The following is a 24,224-nucleotide window of genomic DNA, read 5'->3' on the forward strand; positions in this document are numbered from 1 at the left end:
CCTGTAGATCAGTGGTTTTCAACCACTGCTCTGTGGACTGGTGCCAGTCCACCAGAAGTTTCGTGCCTATCCACAAAAGAGTTAACCACCTGATGTCATATGGAGATTATAGACCCAATGATTATAGACTCTATAATCCTCATACAAATCAAGGTGGTTAACTCTTTCATGGACAAACACAAATCCACAGACCGGTGATTGAAAACCACTGCCTTAGATTGTCAAAAAAATGACAACAGCCAACACAATAGCCATCTGGTGTGAATGAATCAAAATTATACCTAATTTTTTTTGTCAGATAGGCAAAAAATGTATTTTTTTTGGTATGCTGCAGAATATTAGTAATTAGTTTGTGTGCCATGAGATGAAAAAGGTTGAAAATTGCTGCTATATATTATATTTTCAAGAAAATAAAATACAATTGTTTTTAAATATAAAAGATATGTTTTACAGTGAAATATAAGTTCAGATAATGGGCTAATTTCTCATTTTTCTTGCACAAGACATTTAGCAGCACTTTAATAAACTCTAAAAATAACAGCATTGAAAATTCTCCCTATGTACTCTTATTTTTCAATGTTATCACATTCAATTTAATTAAAGAAAAATAAGTTCTCTGGATTTTTCCTAAGAATTCCTGTATTCAAAGATGTATCATCATATATTATCTACTGTACTGTTTTATTTGCAAACTTTAGTTTTGAGATTCTTGAATATTTGTCACTGACAATCTTCATGTTAGCAACTTCTTGAATACTGGGCTGTAACAATTCCATCTCGTTCAAAATTATATCTGAGAAGTGAGCTGTAGTACATCACTGCAATAATTTATCCCCAAGAAACTTATTAATAAACATTTGGTTTTGAGAGAAATTCAACAAAATCTTATCAAATCCCAAATTCTATTTTTCAGAGGAAAAAGTGATGATTGTTTTAAACAGGTAATATACTGCTCACAAAAATTAGGAGATATTTCAAACTTAATATGAAGCTATAAAATATACCCTAGTTTTTGTGAGCAGTATATAATAGTTCCATCTACAGGTATTCTAAGTGCCCCTTTTCACCAACAAGTATTAAAAAAAAACAAACCACAAGTGTATTTGTAGACAAAATTGTATCTGCTGACCGCTCTCTGGGATGAAGAAGCAAAATACCCCAGCATTGATGTGTCAACTTCAGAATCAAACTTCATGAAACCTGAACCCACGGCCCAGGCCAAGTTTGCTACCTTTTTTGTTAACGGCACTTCTATGGGGACAGGAACCAGCTCTGCCAGGAGACACCCATAAAACGCAACCATGAACATCACAGGGTCACTGTTCGGAAACACCAGCGCCACCTACAGCAGCACAAAGACAACCATAAAATCAATTGGGGAATGACTATCATCTCAACTTTCTGAATATCTGCTGATGAGATAGAATTGAAACATTTTAGATTATTCTATAATCTAGGGGTTAATTCTTGGTCCTTAAATTTCTTCAACCATGTAACTGTTAACAAATAGTTTTTAGGTTGAGGTCTTTACTCCATGAACAACAAAATAACTTTTAATTTCTGGATTTAAATACAGTCCAGCACAGGTCTGGCTGTGGGATCTAGATACAGCTCCCACCCATTCTGACCATCTGGGCAGCAGCATCTCAGGGATGGACCGTCACCCACCATCAATTAGCCCAGGTGAAAAACACCTGTATTAATACAAAAAGTAAATGGGAAATCAAATTATATCTAAAATATCTTCCAAAAGGAAAAATTCTAACACCAAAGTTATAGTTGAAAAGATCTCCCACTCAAAGCTTACCTATATTTACTGGGAAGGGTGGTGGGCACAGACCCCTCAGTTGATACCCCTACAACTCTTCCCTTCCTCTGCATCCCTCTTCCTACTTAGTCACCATGTAGCGCTACTGGTTAAATTATATGCTCTACTTTATGTATCTTACACTTTAATTTTTTAAACACAGAATTTAAAATGACCCAAGGAAGTACTAATGAAAAATAATATTCCCCATGCTTCACCCTTCCACACTCCCCAAGGCAACCACTTTTTAAATATTTAATTCTTCCTTTTGCTATATACTCTTATATTTTCAAATATTATACTGCTTGACCTGTGGTGGCACAGTGCATAAAGCGTTGACATGGAATGCTGAGGTAACTGGTTCGAAACCTTGGATTTGCCCCATCAAGGCACATATGAGAAGCAACTATGAGTTGATGCTTCCTGCTCCTCCCCCTTTTCTCTCTCTCCCTCTGTCTCTTTTCTCTAAAATCAATAAATAAAATCTTAAAAAAAAACACAAATGGTATGCTTATACTGCTATGTTTTATCTTTTGAAAATATTTAGGTACTAATTTTATTTCCTATTATTGTAGATGAATACTTAGCCCTCTTCTTCCCCCCTTTCTCTTCTCTCATCATCCTAATTTCCATTGCTTATAATAATCTGGTTCAATGAAAAGCTATTTGCCTGACCTGTGGTGGTACAGTGGATAAAGCATCAACCTGGAATGCTGAGGTCACTGGTCTGAAACCTTGGGCTTGCTTGGTCAAGGCACATACGAGAAGCAAGTATTAGGAGTCGATGCTTCCTGCTCCTCCCCTCCTTTCTCTTTCTTTCTACCCTCTATAAAAAAATCAATAAAATATTTTTTTTAAATGAAAAGCTATTTATAAAATAAGATTTTTGTAAGCCCCAAAATAATGTAAGAAGTGTGTTTGAAACCACTGTGATGAGTCAGAATATTATTTGAATAGACTAACACAGGCCTCTGAACACAAAACAATGCATAACTACTAAATGTGTATTTTGTAAGGCAAAATTTAAGCTATATCTATAGTTACTCTGTAAACTTAATCAAGTTTCTAACAACTTAGTTTGTTGAAAAGGGCAAAGCTCTCCTTTTAAAGTTGACAATAATAGAGACTACCTCAGAACTGTGACCTATATAGCCTTGTGACTAGGCATTTGGTATAGAAATTGTTTTTAGAGAAACTGTTATAAAAGAGTGGTGTTTGCTTGCTTTTACTAAGTATGTTATCACAGGAGGACGAATTTACCACCCATCTCTGATAATTAGCTCACTGTGACCTTGTCAATCTTTTTATAATTAACTATGTAGATTCTCTAGCAAGTCAAGGAAGTATCTGGAAATCTTTGTCCTTGCGAGAATGTTAAAAATAAATTAGTGATCCTTAGATGTATTTTAAGCCACAATACAAATCAGGATACTAAAGCAGAACACATTATAAAGTACCATTCTTGTACTATGTATTTGCATGTTCACAGCCAGATACACATCTCCTTTCCTTCTGATGGTGATGGCTACCAGCATTCCAAATGACTCGGCTCTCTACATATGCACTGGCTAATGTGCTCTAAAATACTCCACCAAATGTATAAATATCTATCAATAGTATTTTCCAAATAACCAACCAGTCAGATGAACTCAGTTTTACCAGCTGAAGACCAGCCCCACCTCCACCCTGGGCCCTCTGTCCTAGTCCTGGTTGGGCTGCTCCTGGTTTGCTGCTAGTGGTAACTCACAGACTGCCCTATGGTTCTCCTCTTTAGCTGAAGCACATCTTCTGGGAATTTCCCAAGTAAGAATGCTTGGGAGTCCAATTTTTTTAGTTCTGCATGTCTGATAATGGTTACCCCATCCTCACATTGTTGAATCTCTAGAAATAAAACTGTAGATTAAAATCAGATTCCTTCTGAACTTCTGAGTGTCATGCTGATCTCGTTTGACTGCTGACCCCTGTATACATCCTGCTTTCCCCCAGAGGCTCTGCTATATTATACCTGTGTGCTAGAAGAGTCGATAATGGAAAGGTGTTACTACTCAAACTATTCAAGCAATGATAACCAAAATCTCCCGATCTAGTGCAGTAACATGGTTTTATGCTCATGTGCACTTTGTGGGGCTTCTGTGTTCACTGTGGGTCCTTTTACTTTGAAGCATATGATCTCTAGCTCCAGAACATCATCTTGCATTATTATCATCACTGAAAATTTTTACTCTCTTTATCCTTTCTTTTGGGAACTATTAGTCAGATGTTGGACCTTCTTGATCAGTTATAATTTTTGCACTGTTTTTCTTTTCTACTATCCAGCTCTTAAAACTTTCCTACTAGTATATTTTTTATTTTTCTTCATCATAGACTCTAGGAATATTAATACTAATGTGCCTGAAAATGTGTTTTCTGTATCTAGTTTTTACTCCAAGTTTGTTTCTTCTTGCTCCCACCTCCCTTCCCCTTTCCTTTTTCTTTCATTTCTTTGCGCCCTTTGGCTGTCTTCTTTCACATTAAAGTTTCCCTGCTTAAATATCCTTGGCTTCTGGTTTTTATATTAAAAAGTGAGGTACTCAAAGAGTTGCCTGAAACTTTATGTTATCTTATCAACTTAATAGTTTCTTTCATTGTTGGGTAATCTGACCGTAGGCAACTTTTTCACTAGGGGATATTTCACCCTAAGTGAGTATGTTGATTTTCACAATGTTCTCCTGTACTCCATCCTTGACCTTGTGGTATACCTGGATTCCTCAAGTCTAGTTCAGTTTGCTGAAGCAATGCTGTACAAAAGAACTTTATACAACAATGAAAATGTTCTATTTCTAAGCTATCAAATATGGTGGCTATTAACCACATGTACCTTCTGAGCACTTGATATGTAGCTCATATGACGAGGTAACTAAATTTTTCATTTTATTTAATCTTGGCTCATTTAAATAGCTACTTATTGCTACTGCCAACTATTTAGAGCAGTGTAGCACAAGGAACTAAGCCTCTGTCCTCCTTTGCATTCTACTTGGGCAAGTAGGTAAGAGAAGGTGGCCTGGCCACATGGAATAGGGAAAGAGGTGAATATAAAGCACATAGAATTTCAAAGTAAGGTAATTTCCTCATAAAATTTAATCTTTGTAAATTTAATATTTCATATTAATATTTTTATTAAAATCAACACATATGAAGTCAGGAAAAAAAGTTAAAGAATCAGTGTATAAGCAATGAGAATAAAAAGGAAAATCATTTTATCTACATCATCACAAACTTCCCATATTTAATACTTTTTTCATGCTGACTTTTTTTTTTATTGATTGATTTTAGAGAGCCAGAGAGAGGAAGGGAAGGAGGGAAAAAGAGAGAGAGAGAGGAGAGAGAGAAGCATTCTCGTTTTTTTCCACTGGTTGTGCCTTCATTGGTCACTTCTCATATGTGCCCTGACCAGGGATCACAACCGCAACCTTGGTGTTTTGGGATGATGTTCTAACCAACTGAGCTAACTAGCCAGGGCCTCGTGCTGACTTTAAATCCCTTGTATTAAATGTTATAAGTCTAATTAGCTGATAGAATAGTGATTTCGGCCCTGGCCAGTTGGCTCAGCGGTAGAGCATCGGCCTAGCGTGCGGAGGACCTGGGTTTGATTCCCGGCCAGGGCACACAGGAGAAGTGCCCATTTGCTTCTCCACCCCTCCGCCGCGCCTTCCTCTCTGTCTCTCTCTTCCCCTCCCGCAGCCAAGGCTCCATTGGAGCAAAGATGGCCCAGGCGCTGGGGATGGCTCTGTGGCCTCTGCCTCAGGTGCTAGAGTGGCTGTGGTCGCAACATGACCACGCCCAGGATGGGCAGAGCATCGCCCCCTGGTGGGCAGAGTGTCGCCCCATGGTGGGCGTGCCGGGTGGATCCCGGTCGGGCGCATGCGGAAGTCTGTCTGATGTCTCTCCCTGTTTCCAGCTTCAGAAAAAAAAAAAAAAAAAAAAAAAAAAAAAAAAGAATAGTGATTTCAATGCAACAAATTTTTAGGGTCTCTGTTTTTGTTCACTCCAATAAAGTTACATTCTAGTTACTTACTCTGTCTCCAGGTGTAAGTAGTGGTTCATTCTTACTAGTCAGTTTATTAAGAAGAGTATAAGCTAGTTTTAAACTCCGACTCCAAAGTTTGCCTAAAATAAAATAAAAATACTAAGCAATGTAAAATTTAAGAAACTAATAATTAACATTTAATGTAAGAATCATAATACCCCATAATGTACCATTACTCAATTACTAAAAATTCAGGTAGTTTCCAAGTGATAACTATTTTGTACAATGCTATAATGAACATCAAAGTTTTCTCTTAAAAACAACTTACAGATTTATGTTTCTTAACACAAAAATAATACAGGATTTTAATATAGAAAATTTAGAATATAGAGAAGCAAGCAAAAAAAGTCAGCATTCTTTCTTATGTATGTATATATAACATACATATACATTTAGACATGTATGTGGAATTTTCAGAAATGAGATCATACTCCACTCACTTTTTAAATCAATACTGAATTGTAAATACATTTTCATGTCATTAACTTTGCCTCATAATTCATGTAACTTCACAACAATTAATTCTTGAAGTGGGTCATATCTTCGCCACCACTTTTCACTCAAGACAAGACAGTCAGGGAGATGGTAATTGTCCAGAGGCACTGGCTGCATCTGGACCCTCAGGAACCAGCCCTCAACCCTATGAGGTCCTGCCCACCACACTTTCCCTCTTGGTACACACTCTTTATATACAGCATCCAGCCCTAGTGAATGCTCAGCAAAGAAGAGCTTCATTAAAGAAGATAAGAAATGAAATTAAGGAAATGTAAAGAGGATTGAAGGTGTCTGGGGAGGTAGACAGAGGCAGGGCAATGGGGTAGGAAGACAGAAAAACCTGAGTCCTCCCCAACACCCAAAGCAGCCTTAATGTTGACCCTATGTAGTGTCCTAATTCAGCCCCTCTCAAATTTCTGTGACACAATCACATGTAGTCTGAGCAGCCACACCCTCTGAATAAATGCTCAAAATTCTTTGCAAATAATATTAAACATAGGTGCAACATTGTGAAATCAGTAAATTGTGGGACCTGAAATACAGACAAGAGCCTGACCAGGTGGTGGCGCAGTGGATAGATGTCAGACTGGGATGCCCAGGACCCAGGTTTGAGACCCCCGAGGTCTCCAGCTTAAGCGCGGGCTCATCTGGTTTGAGCAAAGCTCACCAGCTTGGACCCAAGGTTGCTGGCTCAAGCAAGGGGTTACTCAGTCTGCTGAAGACCCACGGTTAAGGCACATATGAGAAAGCAATCAATGAACAACTAAGGTGTCGCAACAAAAAACTGATAATTGATGCTTCTCATCTCTCTCATTTCCTGTCTGTCTGTCCCTATCTATCCCTCTCTCTGACTCTCTCTGTCCCTGAAAAAAAAAAAAAAAGACAAGGAAAAAAGATAACCCAAAACATTGCTGAATCCAGCTATAATATAAAAAGAACAGTGTACTATGACCAAGTTAGTTTTAACCCAAGAATGCAAAAAGGCTTAACAAAAAACAATCAATACGATTTCCCACATTAACAGAATAAAGGTGAAAAATATAAAACAATTTAACAATCATTCAGAATTTTAAATGATTTTAAAAATCCTTCTTGCCCTGGCCAGTTGCTCAGTGGTAGAGCATCGGCCTGGCATGTGGAAGTGCCGGGTTCGATTTCCGGCCAGGGCACACAGGAGAAGAGCCCATCTGCTTCTCCACCCCACCCCCCTTTCTCTCTATCTCTCTCTTCCCCTCCAGCAGCCCCAGGTGCTGAGGATGGCTACACGGCTTCTGCCTCAGGCATTAGAATGGCTTGGTTGCAACCGTAGCAACCCCCAGCCGGGCAGAACATCCCTTCCTAGTAGGCTTGCCAGGTGGATCCCAGACAGGCAAATGTGGCAGTCTGTCTCTCTGCCTTCCCACTTCTCACTTCAGAAAAATTAAAATTAAAAAATAAAAATCCTTCTTAAGTTCAGAATGAAAAGGAAACTTCCTTAATGTGAATTGTAAAGGCCATCTTTAAAATTTTTATAGGAGATATCATAATTAACAGTCAGATTACTGAAAACATCCCCTCTGAAAGCAGTAGTCAATAACACCTGCCTTTTTCCTAAAGGTCTTAATCAGTGCAATAGGGAGGGAGGGGAAGTAAAACAACTAGAAACAAAACTGTCATTATTTGCAGATGACACAACTGTGTGCACTGTGAATCTTTTATAATTGAAATCAGCAAGGCTTCCAGATATAACAACAATATACAAACACGTTTGATTTCTACATACCATATACAGAAATTAATAATAAGAACTTTAAATAGTACTATTTACAATAAGATTAAAATAAACATACCAAATACCTAAGAATATAAGTGATACAAAAAACATGCAGTCTTCCCACAGAAGATTATAAAACGTTGTTGGCACAGAGCTAAAAGGATCTGAATGGAAGGCTATATTATACCTGTGTGCTAGAAGACTCGATAATGGAAAGGTATTACTACTCAAACTATTCAAGCAATGATAACCAGAATCTCAACAGGTATATCTGTGGCACTTGACAAGTTAATTCTAAAACTGACACAAATATACAGGACAAGAAAAACCAGGACACTGCTGAAGAGGAAAACTAGATGGAAAGACACTCCTCAGATGTCAAGACTTATTATAAAGCTACAGTAATGAAGACAGCATGGTACTGCCATAAGGATGGAATTTAAAAAATCAATGGGATAAAACAAAGAGCCCCAGGACAGATATATCCTTGTGTACAAAACTCCATTTATGATATAGGTGACACTGAGGAAGGATGTGGCACTGTGGGAACAAGAATGGGACAACTGGCTATCTTTCTTGAAAAACCAGTCCTGGAACCCATCCCCACACCACACACAAAAACTACTCCTCAGTGGATGACAGTGCTTTCCACACATAAAAGAAGAGCTTCATGATCACAGAAAGCATAAGCCAAAAAAGAAAAGAAGGTAAAATTGGACAGAGCTTCTGTTCATTAAACTACCATTCAGGGGTAAATGACCAAGGCCCATAGGAGACTCTTGTAGCACATAGTGCTGACACGACTAATATCCAGAACACATAACAAATTCCTACAAATAACCCTATATGAAAAATGTGTAGCCTGACCAGTGGTGACACAGTGGATACAGTGTTGATCTAGAACACTGAGGTCCCCAGTTTGAAACCCCAAGATCACCAGCATGAGTGCAGAGTCACTGGCTTGAGCATGGGATCATCAACATGATCTCAAGGTCAATAGCTTGAGTCCAAAATTGCTGGCTTAGCTTGAGTCCCCTGGTCAAAGCATATAGGAGAAGCAATCAATGAACAACTAAAGTGAAGCAACTACGAGTTAGTGCTTCTCATTCTCTCCTCCCTCTCTCTCCTTTCCTGTCTCTCTCTCACAAATAATTTTTTTAAATGTGCAAAAGATTCATTAGTGCTTAAAAATAGAGAAAATCAAATATTAAAAGAACAAGAAAAGATCTCATCCTTAGTCATCAGGAAAATGCAAATTAACACTACAGTGAAATACCACCAAATTCTTACCAGGTTAGCTAAAATTAATAAACCTGACAGTGAAAGAGAACAGGTGGGACTCACACAGTGATCAGGTAAGTGTAAACTGGCAGAATTTGGCATTACCTGACAAATCTGAACATATGCTCAATCCTAGACCTGGCATTTCCCATCACCAGTCCATGTCCTACAAAGTGCATGCATGCTATATGCTAGGTGGCACACACTGGAACATTCCCAGGTGCAGTGTAACAGCCGACATGGGGGATGTCAACATCAATGTCCATCGACAGTATAGACACGCAGAAATGAATGAGCAACAACTATACACAAACAATATGCGTGGGTCTTAAAGCATAAAGTAAGAGACTGTTTCCAAGTAGGAGAGAGGTCTGGTGCCAGACGATCACTCCCACCTAAAATGATTTTAAAACTGGATAAAATGCAGAAACCACCTGTTGAAGGCAGCGATGGCAAGTAGAGAAGTTAAGACTCCGGAGGGAAAACCTTTGGGGAGGTAAGCTGAACTTCGGCAGTTTTTATAAAAGCTGGGGGATTTCAGGGTCTAGGCAACTGCAAGAGAATGAGCATCTCATGGACCCATGCCCGCAGAGCTGCCAGAGGGGTACAAAGGAAGCAGCAGAGTGCAGACCCAGAATAACTTCATGTAATCTCATTTACATAAAACTCAGAGGCAGGTAAGACAGAGGTGTGAGCAGTCAGCAGAGCAGTTTGCATTTGTGTGTGGGAGGAGCGAGTACTGCATACAAGCCTAGGGACCTGGAAGTGCTTCTCGGCTGAGTGCTGAGTATATTTACTCTGTGAAGATGCATCAAACTATGTGCTTATGATCTGTGTTACATAAAATCACAAAATGAAGCCAAAAGATGCCAAACATAAAAAATACATACTGTATGATTCCATTTATACAAAGTTCAAAATTAGACAGAAACAAAATGCATATATAGATGTGAACACTTGAAACCAAAGCAGTGGCCGGTCACCATCAGTCAGTGAGTGGTCCCCTATGCTGGGAAGAAGAGGCAGTGGTCTGAGAGGGCTGCCTGGAGTGAGGTGACGTTTTATTTATTAGACAGTTGTGTTAGTTTCTCGGGAATTTGTTCTATTATGTTCATCAAGTGTATGTCTGTGTTGTATATATGTATGGTATGTATAATATTTTACAGCTATACCAGAGCCCAATTGCCTTCTGTTGACACTTGCCATAGGTGAGGGTGTAGATGGCCTTCCCAGTTGTGTCCAAGGCGGTCAGACAGGGAGCTTTGGGCTGCATTGTGCCCCACTGCTGCAAGGCAGCCAGCAGTGACGGCAGCCAGGGAGTCCCCACAGCCAGAGGTTCCCCTTTCAGCACTACCATCTGGCTTCCCTCAGGCTTTGGCTGATTTGGATCTGGTTGCTGAACTATAAGCAAAATTGAAATTTTAAAATCAACACTTAATAGTATCATGCATATAATCTATTTTTAAGCATTTATATATTATCATTTTGTTTTTTTAAAAAACCAGTGATAGAAAGATTACATTGATTTGTTTAGATTCCTTTATCATTTTAATAGTCACAGATCACCTGACCAAAGGACAGATGGGGATTCAATCATGGATAAATGATGGATTGTGGTAACCATAACCCCACATGACAATCCCCAAGGTGGTGGCAGAAATGGCCAGGCCTTCACGAGGCATGGTCTACCCTGAGAAGCAGGCACTAGTCCCAGCTTATAAAGTATGAAAGTGAGTAAAATCACCACTTCATTTTGGGCACTCAAGACAATCATCACCATGTTGAAAGAAAAAGATTAAATTTATTATATTTTCAGTGGATATGTAATCAAAATTTGCCCAAGGGTAAGAAAGACTGCCCTAAAAAGCTTTCATATACTTGAACTCTAAATTTGAAAGGCATTATCTGATTATAAAGTGGAAACAATGCTCTCAAAGCCAGGTCTAATCCTCAAGTATGAAGGAGACATGTAGAGCTGGTCCTCCATGGGGTGGTGACAATGCAAAGAAGAGGTGTGAGGAGCTGAGGGTGGGCATGTGCCCCACCCCGTAGCTCTAACACATTCATATACTTGTATCTTGTATTGAGTTCCATTTCTGTTCCTTATCTAGAAGTTTATGCTTCTATTTATTGGTTATTAAAAAAATAAATCTATATTCTTTCTTCTAAAAATGTATCTCCCTCATAAATAAGAGGCTAAAATTCTGAAAAGGGGCCAAAACTATGCTTAAGATAGAATACTTCAGAACCATGGGAAAGAGTAGTATTTCAGATTTAAAGTTTAAATAAAAATATAAGTAAAATAAAACCTTAGAAGTATTCTTACAAAATACTGACCACTGGAACAGAGGCATAGAAAAATAATAAGTGTCTTAGCTGTGAGCAATGAGTTTTTCACTTGTTTTTTAAAAATAAAAGCGAAGTCAACAGTCATATGTGATGCTGAATTCACCATCACACATGGTGAGTGACCATAGAGCTGCCAACAGAGAGCATATCAGTTGGTTGTGTTATAATGTCACAGCAATAACCTACATAGGATGTATATCTGCCTGCATCTCCAGACACAATGGCCACCCAGTTCACACACATGAGCCCAAGTCTAAGGATGATCACCTTCCAACAGCTCCTCAACGTCATCCACAAAGAACTCCTTCAGTGGAGGGCGCTTTGGCCTCTTCAGGGTGTTGAGAAGCTGCTGAATTTTGGAGGACACTCTGCTGTTCACAGGAACACCTGTCATGGGAGAGAAGTGCTGAGGCTAGAACATGCCACATCCTCTGGGGAATGGGACATGGAAACAAGGTCCAGTGACCAATTATATAAATAGAAAGTGCTGGCCCTGGCCGGTTGGCTCAGCGGTAGAGCATCGGCCTGGCGTGCGGGGGTTCGATTCCTGGCCAGGGCACATAGGAGAAGCGCCCATTTGCTTCCCCACCCCACCCCCTCCTTCCTCTCTGTCTCTCTCTTCCCCTCCCGCAGCCGAGGCTCCATTGGAGCAAAGATGGCCGGGGCGCTGGGGATGGCTCCTTGGCCTCTGCCCCAGGCGCTAGAGTGGCTCTGGTCGCAGCAGAGCGACGCCCCGGAGGGGCAGAGCATCGCCCCCTGGTGGGCAGAGCATCGCCCCTGGTGGGCATGCCGGGTGGATCCCGGTCCAGCGCATGCGGGAGTCTGTCTGTCTCTCCCCGTTTCCAGCTTCAGAAAAAATACAAAAAAAAAAAAAAAAAAGAAAGTGCTGGCCCCATCAGACTGCCATTTTGGAATTTATTAATTCATTAACAATTACTTACTGAATGCCTTTTAAAAACTAGAAGTAGTTCTAAGCCAGTGGTTTTCATTCATTTTTTTCTAGTAAACATTTTGTTTTAATAATGCAAGATTGTCCTTCATATTATTTATTTTATTGATACGGACACAGTTCCAGAAATTGGAAGAATGTTCTTTATAACTGCTTTACATTTGGCATAAAGTTAGATAATATATCAGATTGTTACATTTTTCTTTTATTATTTTTATTTTTTATTGAATTTATTGGGATAACACTGGTTAATAAAATTATATACATTTCAAGTGCACAATTCCGTAACACAGTATCTGTACAATGTATTGTGTGTTCACCACCACAAATCAAGTCTCTATCTCACCATTTATCCCCCCTATACCCCCTTCTACCTTCCCCCACCCTCCTTCCCTCTGGCAATCACCACACTGTTGTCCCTGTCCATGAGTTGTTTTTTGTGGGGTTTTTTGCCTTACTACTAAGCTACTGGTTTTCAAAGTGGCCAGGAATCCCTGGGGATGCCTGAGACCCTTTCAGGTTCACAAGCTCAAACTACAGTTGACCCTTGAAACAAAGGTTTGAGTTCACTTATACACTGATTTTTAAAAATAAATACCTGCACTGTTTTCAATCTGTGGTTGGGAGTCCGTGGATGCAAAGGGCCGACCATATGCATTGATCTATGCCAATATATAAGAAACTTGAATATTGCAAATTTTGTTATCTGTGGAGGGTCTTGGAACCAATTTCCTGCAGGTACCGAGGGACAACTAAGTTTTTAGGGAGTCAGAGTTAGACTCTGATTTTCAATTGTGTGAGGGTTGGCAGCTGCATTGCTCACGGGCCAACTGTCTTCCCCATATCCCTTTTCACTCTCCTCCTCTCACAAGAGCTCAGTGGAGTTTCCCAGAAATCACATATCATCATGGCACAAGAGACTGGGGTTGAAACAAAACCAGATGCTACTATTTTTTTTTTTTTTTGTATTTTTCTGAAGCTGGAAACGAGAGAGACAGTCAGAGAGACTCCCGCATACGCCCGACCGGGATCCACCCGGCACGCTCACCAGGGGCGACGCTTTACCCACCAGGGAGCGATGCCTGGGGCAGAGGCCAAGGAGCCATCCCCAGCGCCCGGGCCATCTTTGCTCCAATGGAGCCTTGGCTGCGGGAGGGGAAGAGAGAGACAGAGAGGAAGGAGAGGGGGAGGGGTGGAGAAGCAGATGGGCGCTTCTCCTGTGTGCCCTGGCCGGGAATCGAACCCGGGTCCCCCACACGCCAGGCCGACGCTCTACCACTGAGCCAACCTGCCAGGGCCCAGATGCTACTATTATGCTAGCCATGAAACAGACTGGCAGCAGCAGAAAACAAGCCTAAACTTTTCCCCCTAAATTTTTGTTGTTCTACTTTTTTTTTTCATAAATACAAGCTATTTATGTTAAGCTATAATGAGTTCATTCCTTTTTTAGATGAATAAATAATTTTTTAAATCTTTAGTTTTAACTTCTAACATAACTATCAAGAGCTACAAGCCACATAAACTAACAACTCTTTGGTGATCTCAATAATTATTAAGAAATGCTGTTCTGGGAGCTCTAAGAGGAACTGACCTGGAGAGGTGGGCAAGAGCAGGCACACACAGGGCTCGAGCCCTGCACACCCCACCCTTCGACTGCAGGGGTGGTAGCTGACACATAGTGTCTTTCTACAGCACGTTCCCTCCTCCAACACAGGAGCCAACTAGAACCATGAAATGTTATTTACTTGTTACATCTCCTTAGCCTCTCCTAATCTAGAATATTTCTTTGTCCTTTATAACACTGACATTTTGAAAGAGTACAGTTCTTCCTTTTTCTTAAGTAGAACATACAATATTTCAATTTGAGTTTTTATGAGGTTTTTTTCATGATTCATTCCCGACTAAAATGCTAAATGATCTCATGTCCAGATACATGGGACACCCACATACCCTCATGTAGATGCTGACTTCATTACCCAAAATGCTGCCTGGCTTCTCCACTACATTGTTACTGTTGTTTCTTGTGCATCTAACAGCATTTCTGAGGAGACATTTCAAGAGCACACAGATATCCTGACCCTCATCCAACCTTCTCCTGCATTTGACAGCCATACATCATTCTTGCCAGACCCTTTTCCTCCCTCTCTCCCTCCCTTCCTTTTTCTTTCTTCTTTCAACAGAGAGAGGGACAGATAGGGACAGACAGACAGGAAGGGAGAGAGATGAGAAGCATAAATTCTTCCTTGTGACACCTTAGTTATTCATTGATGGCTTTCTCATATGTGCCTTGACTGACAGGCTACAGCAGAGTGAGTGACCCCTTGCTCAAGCCAGTGACCTTGGGCTCAAGCCAGCGACCTTGTGCTTCAAGCTAGTGACATTCGGGCTCAAGCCGGTGAGCCTGTGCTCAAGCCAGCAACCTTGGGGTTTTGAACCTGGGTTTTCTGCATCCCTGTCCAACACTTTAATCCACTGCAACCCTGCCTGGTCAGGCCAGCCACACTTTCTTACTGAAAAGGTTATAAAGTTATTTTCCAATTTTAGCACTCTGTTTACATGGAGCATTCAACATCTGGCATCCTATCTATCTGATGTCTGACTATCTATCTATCTATCTATCTATCTATCTATCTATCTCTATCACTCAGTCATTTATATATCATCTATCATCTATCTATCATCTGGAAGGACTCATGGATGGCTATTTTCTCAACTGTTATAAATCATCATGATTCTATATGATATGCAAATTGTTCCAGATTTAGTCAGTGAACCCCATGCAGGTTGATTTGTGACATGCACCACCAGTTTTTAAGCACTTCCTTACGTTCCATCATGATATGTTTCAGTCACTTATACTCCCTTGCCTTGCCCTGGAATCACTCATTTCTAAAAGCAGCCCAGGCTGTCTTCAGTGGAAAGGGAGTAAAGATCAAGACCTGGTCACCAGGTGTGGTCACTGCTACTGCAGTGTCCTTGATTCTTTCAACAGACAGAGCTAAAAAAAACACAATGTATACACATTCTCATGTGTTCATAGACACACACACCTACATGGTCAATACACATGTGTACACAGAGAAGTGTAAATTGACACAAACTCATATCTCAGAAATTGTGAGTCCACACCAATATGTCCAATCCCACTCTTTCCACGGGGTTCTCTCTTGCCTTTAACAATACATATTTGGATGTCCCTCTTCCACAGTGAGAACACTGCTAGCAATGACATCAACACCCTTGCTCAATCCTATCAAGTATATAGAATAATTTCCAAATTGATTCACACACTGCACTACAAAAACAACCTACTAGCAGAGGTCAGGGTTTGTCTGCTGTGCTCCCACCCAATCTTGTCCATGGCTAAGGGTGTACCATCCAATACTGTGTTCATAACTTAACTAGTTTAGATTTCTCCATCACCCCCTTGAGGGTGTCTAAGGTATTTCTTGGAAATAGAGTTGTGTTTATTTCCACTTGATTTCAGTTTTAGGATTTTATCCCTCTTCCAACACTTTAAGTTTATGTTTTGATTATGTAGAACATTAACAAACTTCTAAATCTCATAACTACAGTTACACATCACTGAACAATGAGGATGCATTCTGAGAAATGCATAGTCAGGTGATTTCATTGTGCAGAAACATCACAGAGTGCACTACATACACCTTAATGGTATAACCTACTGCACACCTAAGCTGGATTCAACAAACTATAAAAGAAAAACCATATGATGAGCCTGACAGGTCAAAAAAATTTTTCAACAAAAATTGTTTTAAAATTTTTCAGGAAATTAGAGGAAAAAAGAGAACATCCTCAACTTGATTAAAAAAAAACAAAAAAACAAAACACGGCCCTGGCCGGTTGGCTCAGCGGTAGAGCATCGGCCTAGCGTGCGGAGGACCCGGGTTCGATTCCGGCCAGGGCACACAGGAGAAGCGCCCATTTGCTTCTCCACCCCTCCGCCGCGCTTTCCTCTCTGTCTCTCTCCTCCCCTCCCGCAGCCGAGGCTCCATTGGAGCAAAGATGGCCCGGGCACTGGGGATGGCTCTGTGGCCTCTGCCTCAGGCGCTAGAGTGGCTCTGGTCGCAACATGGCAACGCCCAGGATGGGCAGAGCATCGCCCCCTGGTGGGCAGAGCGTCGCCCCTGGTGGGCGTGCCGGGTGGATCCCGGCGGGGCGCATGCGGGAGTCTGTCTGACTGTCTCTCCCTGTTTCCAGCTTCAGAAAAATGAAAAAACAAACAAACAAACAAAAAAAACCACCCCACAGCTAACATCATAATTAAAAAAATGAAAGAATGAATGCTTTATTCCAACAGTTGGAAATAAGGTAATTTATGTTCCCCCTCAAGATTGGAAGTCCTCGTCACTGCAATAAAGCCAGAAATATTAATGTTCCTACAGGCAAACAATTTGGAAAGAAAAGTAAAGTTGCCCTGACCTATGGTGGCGCAGTGGATTAAGCGTCAACCTGGAATGCTGAGGTCACCAGTTCAAAACCCCAGGCTTGCCTGGTCAAGGCACATACAAGAAGCAATGACTATGAGTTGATGAAGGGGGAAGTCTACTTCTCCCCCCCTTCTCTCTCTCTCCTCTCTCTAAAAAGCAATAAATAAATCTTAAAAAAAAGAGAAAACTGTGATTGTAGACAATATAATCATGCATACTTGTAGAACATCTTAAGGAATCTACCAGAAAAGCTACTAGAACTAATATGAGGTCAATATAAAAAATTAACTGTAGCCTGACCAGGTGGTGGCTCAGTGGATACAGTGTGGAACTGGGATGCAGAGGACCCAGGTTCAAAACCTGAGGTTGCCAGCTTGAGCACAGGCTCACCAGCTTGAGTGTGGGGTTGCTGACTTAAGCCTGGGGTCATAGATATGACCCCATGGTTGCTGGCTTGAGCAAGGGGTCACTCGCTCTGCTGTAACCTCCTGGTCAAGGCACATATGAGAAAGCAATCAATGAACAACTTAGGTATCATAGTGAAGAATTGATTCTTCTCATCTCTCTCCCTTCCTGTCTGTCTATCCCTATCTGTCCCTCTCTCTGATTCTCTCTGTGTCTCTGTCAAAAACTTAAAAAAAAAGAAAAAAAAGGCTCAACCAGAGAATGCATAAATAAGTAGAACAATAAATCAATATCTGCCTCTCTCCCTTCCTCTTTCTCAAATCAATAAAATAAAACAAGTTTTTAATTTTTATTTGTCTTAGGTGAGAGGATGGGAGATAGTGAGAAATACTTCCACATGCTCCCCTACCAGAATCCACCTGGCAGCCCAGTCTGGGGCCGATGCTCACAACCGAGCTATTTCTAGCACCTGAGGATGATGTGTTTGGACCAACTGAGGTGTCCGTGGTGCTGGAGTCAACACTCGAACCAACAGAGCCACTGGCAGTGTGAGGAGAAGAGGGAGAGAAGGTGGCAAGGGAGGGGGAGAAAAGCAGATGGTCGCTTCTCTTGTGTGCCCAGATCAGGAATCAAACCTGAGATGTCCATATGCGGGCTGATGCTCTATCCACTGAGCCACCAGCCAAAAATAAAATAAATTTTTTAAATCAACTATTTCTATAGACTAGCAACAAACAATTGGAAAAAATACCATTTATAATAGTATTGCAAAATAACATATTTTGGGATAATTTTTTTTTTTAGCAAAAGACAGGGTGGGACACAGACAGAGACAGACAGACTGGAAGGGAGTGAAATGAGAAGCATCAGTTCTTCACTGCAGTGCCTTAGTTATTCATTGATTGCTTTCTCATATGTGCCTTGACCAAGGGGCTCCAGCAGAGCAGACCCGTTGCTCAAGCCAGTGGTCCGGCATATTTGGGGATAATTTCAACAAAATACGTGCAATACCTGTGTACTGAAAGCTATAAAAATGCTAAATTTTTTTATAAGAGGTAAATAAATGGAAAATATACTGCATTTATCAATTGAAGTATAAAATATTGTTAAGATGCCAATTCTTTTCCAATTGATCTAGAGAGTCAATAAAATACCAATCAAAATCCAGCAGGAATTTTGGTTAAAATTAAGCTAATTTTAAAATATACTTTATAATGCAAAGGAATTAAAATAATCCAGACAAATTTTAAGTTGAAAAGCAGAGTTGAAGACAAACTACATGATTTCAAGATTTATTATAAAGCCATGGTAATCATGACAATGTGCTGTTAGTATAAGGGTGGGCAAGTACAGCAAATGAACAGCATCTAGGAGCCAGAAACAGAATCCTCTCATATACGGTCTAATGACTTTCATCCAGTATGCCAAAGAAACTTGGTGGGGACAGAGTGACCTTTATAATAAATATTGCTGGGACAACTGGATATCCATGTACAAAATAATAAAGTTTGGTTCATATCTTGCACTTATGCTAAAATTATTAAATGGGTCAGACAGCTAAACATAAAAACCAAAACTATAAAATTCTAGTAAAAAATATAGGAGAAACCCTTTAAAACCTTGAATTAGGAAAGTATATCTTAGATATGACATTAATGCAGGATCCATAAAAGAAAAATTTGGTAAACTGGGCATCATCAAAATTTTAAATTGTACTCTGCAAGGTACAGTTAAGAGATGAAAATACAAAGCACAGACTGGGAGAAAATACAAATTATGAGCCTGAAAAAACAAACTGCACTGAAAGCACTGGGCCGGCACGTCAGGAACTGTGAGTGCTGCTGTACCCATTTCATAGGCTGCCGAGGATGCGGGTGCAGGGACTGCTACTTTGGAGACAGGAGTGCAGTCACACTAAGACATGCTGCACTGGCCACCCTGTATCCAAATAAAAACTTTCCAAGTTTCTCATTTTCCAACAATACTATAGATCCAAACTCCTTTTGTATCAAATTTAAATTTGGAGCTTTTCTCCTCCCAACTCTCCTTAATCAATTGGACCAATTCCACAGATATTTCTTTTTTTTTTTTTTTTTTTTTTGCATTTTTCTGAAGCTGGAAACAGGGAGAGACAGTCAGACAGACTCCCGCATGCGCCCGACCGGGATCCACCCGGCACGCCCACCAGGGGCGACGCTCTGCCCACCAGGGGGCGATGCTCTGCCCATCCTGGGCGTGGTCATGTTGCGACCACAGCCACTCTAGCACCTGAGGCAGAGGCCACAGAGCCATCCCCAGCGCCCGGGCCATCTTTGCTCCAATGGAGCCTTGGCTGCGGGAGGGGAAGAGAGAGACAGAGAGGAAGGCGTGCGGAGGGGTGGAGAAGCAAATGGGCACTTCTCCTGTGTGCCCTGGCCGGGAATCGAACCCGGGTCCTCCGCACGCTAGGCCGACGCTCTACCGCTGAGCCAACCGGCCAGGGCGATATTTCTGATCACTGCTTCACATGGTACTTTTTGTTATAACATACACTGCACACATTGGTCTCAGTTTACATGCACTGAAGTGTTCTAACTGCTGACTGGCTCAGGTTTGCTATAACGAATACATTAAAGGATGCTCAGAACCTGAAAAGAACGTGTGCTCAGCCACGTCAAAAGAAGAAATAAAGATGCTCACCACCCGCTGTATCCAGGAGGTGCCCGCTGCATCCTCGAGGGATGCCTCTTACAGAGGATGGCTGTGGACGCTCACAGTGCATATACTCCGCAAGGCCAGTAGTGACATCAGGAGGGGCAGAGTGCAGATCTGCTTTTGAAAATCAAACCCAAAACAAAAGTGCTGTTAATTCAAAAGACTATTAAGTTGTTATTTAAACCCCATTTGAGTGAAGCTTCTCTAGCTGAGCTCTAAGCAAGGAGAATGGTATTCCCATTAATTTTGTTTTTTCTGATTGACCAAGGCACACAGGGACCCTGTGAACTCTTAGCTCCCAGACATGGCATGTAGACCTTTGTGCATGGGGGCTGTCCAGTTCCCAAAGGGATCCAGACTAGAACCACTGACCAAAGCACAGACACAGGCACAAATGGACTCGCCTTTCACATGAGGTTTTGCTCAGAAATCTCCCTCAATAAAGCAGAAATACATTTTAAAGCAATTGCTATTGGGCCATTTTTTTATATTGTTAAAAAAATAAACTGTCCTCTACTCCCTCAAAAAGTATATTGGATGTCCCAAGACACAAGACCTTTGCAGGCTTCAAAGAATAACCTACCAAGATGAAAACTCCCCTCAGGGCCAGCTCAACACATCTAACTGTTAAGAGACTACAACCAAGTTCTTAGACCAGAATGTATTCACTTAAAGACAAACTAATTAGATACAAAAAATGTTTAAAGTCACTCCCTTTCCCCTGCCTGAATGTAGATTTTTATGTTGAATTTTCACTATATGGCACATTAATCTGTTCAGAATGCTGGCTGACTGTAAGTTGCTATCAGTTACTATAACAGTCGAATCTCCCACTAGAAAAGGCACTGTGCCTGTACAACTACCAGAAACTGTGCCCCCCATGACACTAGAGCACATACTTGTCTACTTGTGAGTGACATTAGTTAGCCTGTGTCAGTGGGAACCTATAATCTGTTTAATCTTCTAATGAATGCTCCTGCAATCATAGATGGCATGTTAATACTTTAAATTCTAATCATTTAGCTATCACTTCATAACCCAGATATAATTTTTAAAAATATGTAGAAAGATGATATTATATAGAAACAAAACACAAACTTGTTATTTACACAGCAGAAAATCCATCTGGAATAAAAATCTAACTTTAATTACAGAGTTGTCATAACCCTTGAAAAAGCTTGATATTGATGAAATTAGCATTTTAAAGTATGCCTATTAAGATATCTCCCCATCTTTCCAAATCTAGCAAAAAGAACGATTTTCACAGTACTCATGAAGAAGGCATAAATGGTAATCTTAACTAAAAGTAGTTTTTAAACAATTGCGTTAAAATAAACTACATTCAAATTAAAGTTAACTACTATAATTAAAAATACTACTTTTAAATAAATGTTTACATTTGTGTCCAAATGTTTTATGTATTTGATTTCCTTAGTCCAAAATTGAAAATACTTTTATATTACCTTTACCTAATATATTCTACCTCAAAATTTTTACCTATTCATATTCTTTCTGTATTTCTTTCCTTAACCCAAATTGAAGGATTCTCTAGTGTTAAAAACAAAAGCAGGGAAATGGCGTCGTGAGCAGCGCGTCCGACAGATCTCCCGAAAATCTCAACAAATTTATCAACTAGAAACAGAAAAATTTATCCTCGGAGCATTCGGAGTTCCACACACACTGAAAGCGAAAGGACTGTTATCACTTGAATCTGAGAGACGGGTTGGAGCTGAGGGTGTAGAAGAAGCTAACTACCGCACTGACGTTCATTCAAGCCGAGGATGGAGTACGCCTGTGGTGAGTCAACCTACGCGTGCAACTGCCCTCCCACACTCGGGGAGGAGCAGCCTGAGCGCTGGGAGCAGCCGCAGGTGTGCCGTGAGAAACCACGTGTGAACGCGCCCCCCCCCCCACCGCGAACTGCAGTCCGGTCACAGAGAGAGCTCCCTTGCACTGCGAGCGTCCCCAGCGGCCCGCACACTGCGAGTGAGAGTCCCCAGCCACCGGCGTACCCAGAGCACCCCATTCGCTCGCGTGCCCTGAACGTCCCATTCGCCCACACGCCCAGAGCACCCCACTCGCCCGCACACAGAGAGTGTCCCATTCTCCTGCGCGCCCAGTGCACCCCAGCCGCCAGCCACAAAGCAACCGGGAAGGGCGCCAAAGCTATCTTCCCTACTCCGGAGAGTCTCTCCGTGGGCGGGGCACCTCACCCAGCCACTCAAGCTAACAATCAAGTGTTGGGGGAGGGGCGTGCGAGCAGCTTGAAATACTTTCTGGAGCACAGCTGCGGATCCAATCACTGAAATTAGCTTAACCCACGAAATCTGCACACCCACGGGGCTCTAATTGATAAGATCTCTCTCAGTTCAGCGATCCAAGACAAGAGACATGATATTTTTTAGTGCCTCTCGCTAAAGGGGCGGGGGCAACTTCTGATTGACAGAGCCTCCATATTCAGGGATATACACTAACAAGAGGGATTGGCAGATGTTAAGATCTATACAGCAAGCAGCGACTAGTGCCTCTTCTTCCCAGCCAAAACAGGTTACAAAGTGTAGAAAGCCTGGGTTGAGTGGTCCAACTGAATGCTAGGCCTGAACAGTCACCTTGACAATTGACTCCCAGCCCCGCCTGATTACACTGGAGGCTCTGACTGTCAGAGCCTTGCCCAGAGCCTTGCGCTGAGTGGGGATAGAGTGGGGATTTCACAGCTCTTTGAGCCTCTTACTCCCCAGACAGAAGCAGTGGCAGCCTCATAACTGGATCACCAGGCTGCTAATTCAGGAAGGGGAGACTAGGAGAGAGACTCTGGGAAAGCAAACTCTCTCATTGTTGGACCCTGCAAACGCCAACAAGCCTTGACTACCAATGAGACTAAAGCCAAATATATGACATTGCCATAGAATCCCATCAACTGCAAATCCCTACCTAAGCATGACACAGGGGCAGAGCATGGGGTACAGAGTCACCGACCAGGAAGAGGGAGAAAAAAGAAAAAGGAAGAAGTTAACCTCTCAAAATCAAGAAAAATCCACAGACATTATAACTTGTTCCACTATATTTTCGTTGTTGTTGTTTGTTTCTTCTATCTTATTGCCTTTATTATTATTACTTCTATTTCCTCCACCTCGGTCCTTTTATTCTCTGCCCATCTTATGCTACCCTTTTCTTGAACTACACTATCCATGAGTGTGACATTTTATTTCTTTTCTTCATCCTTACTCTCCTTTACGGTTATACTCCAAAACCCTTAACTCTCACTCTCTCCCCTTTTGTTTTTTTTTTCCTTTTCCTTTTTCTCTTCCTTCATTTTCCTCTTTATCTTATTTTTTCCTTTCTATTTGTTTCTTCTTTTCTCCTTTTACTTTTCCTCCCATTCAATCCTCAATCACAAACAAATTATTTAATTTGGGACTCAAGGTTTTTTTTTTGGTTTTTTTTTTGCTATTGTTTTTGGTTTTCTTTTGTTTGTTTTTGTGACATTTTGGGTACTTTTTACTTTACCTTTTAACTCATTAGCATTCCTCCCAACCCAAGGTCTCCATTGTATTTAGTCTTTGTTCCACTTAATACAACAGATTTTTTTATTATTTTTATTTTTTTTCTTCTTTAATTATTTTTTTCTCCTTTTTTCTGTTTCCCTCTTATCCTTCTCATTATATCTCTTAGTCGACCATCACTTACAAGCAAATCATTTTATACTTGTCTAAGATTTTCTCCTTTTTTTTGCATTTAGTAGGTCCCTACTCCCTTTTTTGCCCCTTGAACTCTTCACCCCAAGTCAGGCCCTCGTTATAGGCAGTTTTTGTTCCATTTAGCATAATATAATTCACAGGTCATCACGATATTTCCCTAAGGAGGAGAGAGAGGGGAAGAGAAGAAAGAAAAAAGGGGGAAATAATAAATTATTACTGGTTTTTTTTTGTGGGGTGTTTTTCTTTTTTCCTTTTTTTTTTAAATTTTTATTCTTT

At 40.9% G+C, this 24,224-nt stretch overlaps 1 protein-coding gene across 5 annotated transcripts in view; it reads right to left on the reverse strand.

The window, feature by feature from the left end:
• The window catches only part of DIP2A (disco interacting protein 2 homolog A), a 158,148-nt gene that overhangs the window by 39,691 nt on the left and 94,233 nt on the right, over positions 1-24,224 (reverse strand). For 3 of the 5 annotated variants that reach the window (XM_066259127.1, XM_066259126.1, XM_066259125.1), the window contains 5 exons: positions 20,236-20,367; positions 12,019-12,138; positions 10,606-10,803; positions 5,862-5,953; positions 1,232-1,342 (listed from right to left, as the gene is read on the reverse strand). In XM_066259127.1, coding sequence (XP_066115224.1) covers positions 1,232-1,342; positions 5,862-5,953; positions 10,606-10,803; positions 12,019-12,138; positions 20,236-20,367 — 653 coding nt within the window. The remainder of the gene's footprint in view (positions 1-1,231; positions 1,343-5,861; positions 5,954-10,605; positions 10,804-12,018; positions 12,139-20,235; positions 20,368-24,224) is intronic. The other 2 variants (XM_066259129.1, XM_066259128.1) reach the window with 1 other exon arrangement.

The sequence above is a fragment of the Saccopteryx bilineata genome, chromosome 2 (assembly GCF_036850765.1).
Source record: "Saccopteryx bilineata isolate mSacBil1 chromosome 2, mSacBil1_pri_phased_curated, whole genome shotgun sequence".
NCBI lineage: Eukaryota > Metazoa > Chordata > Mammalia > Chiroptera > Emballonuridae > Saccopteryx > Saccopteryx bilineata.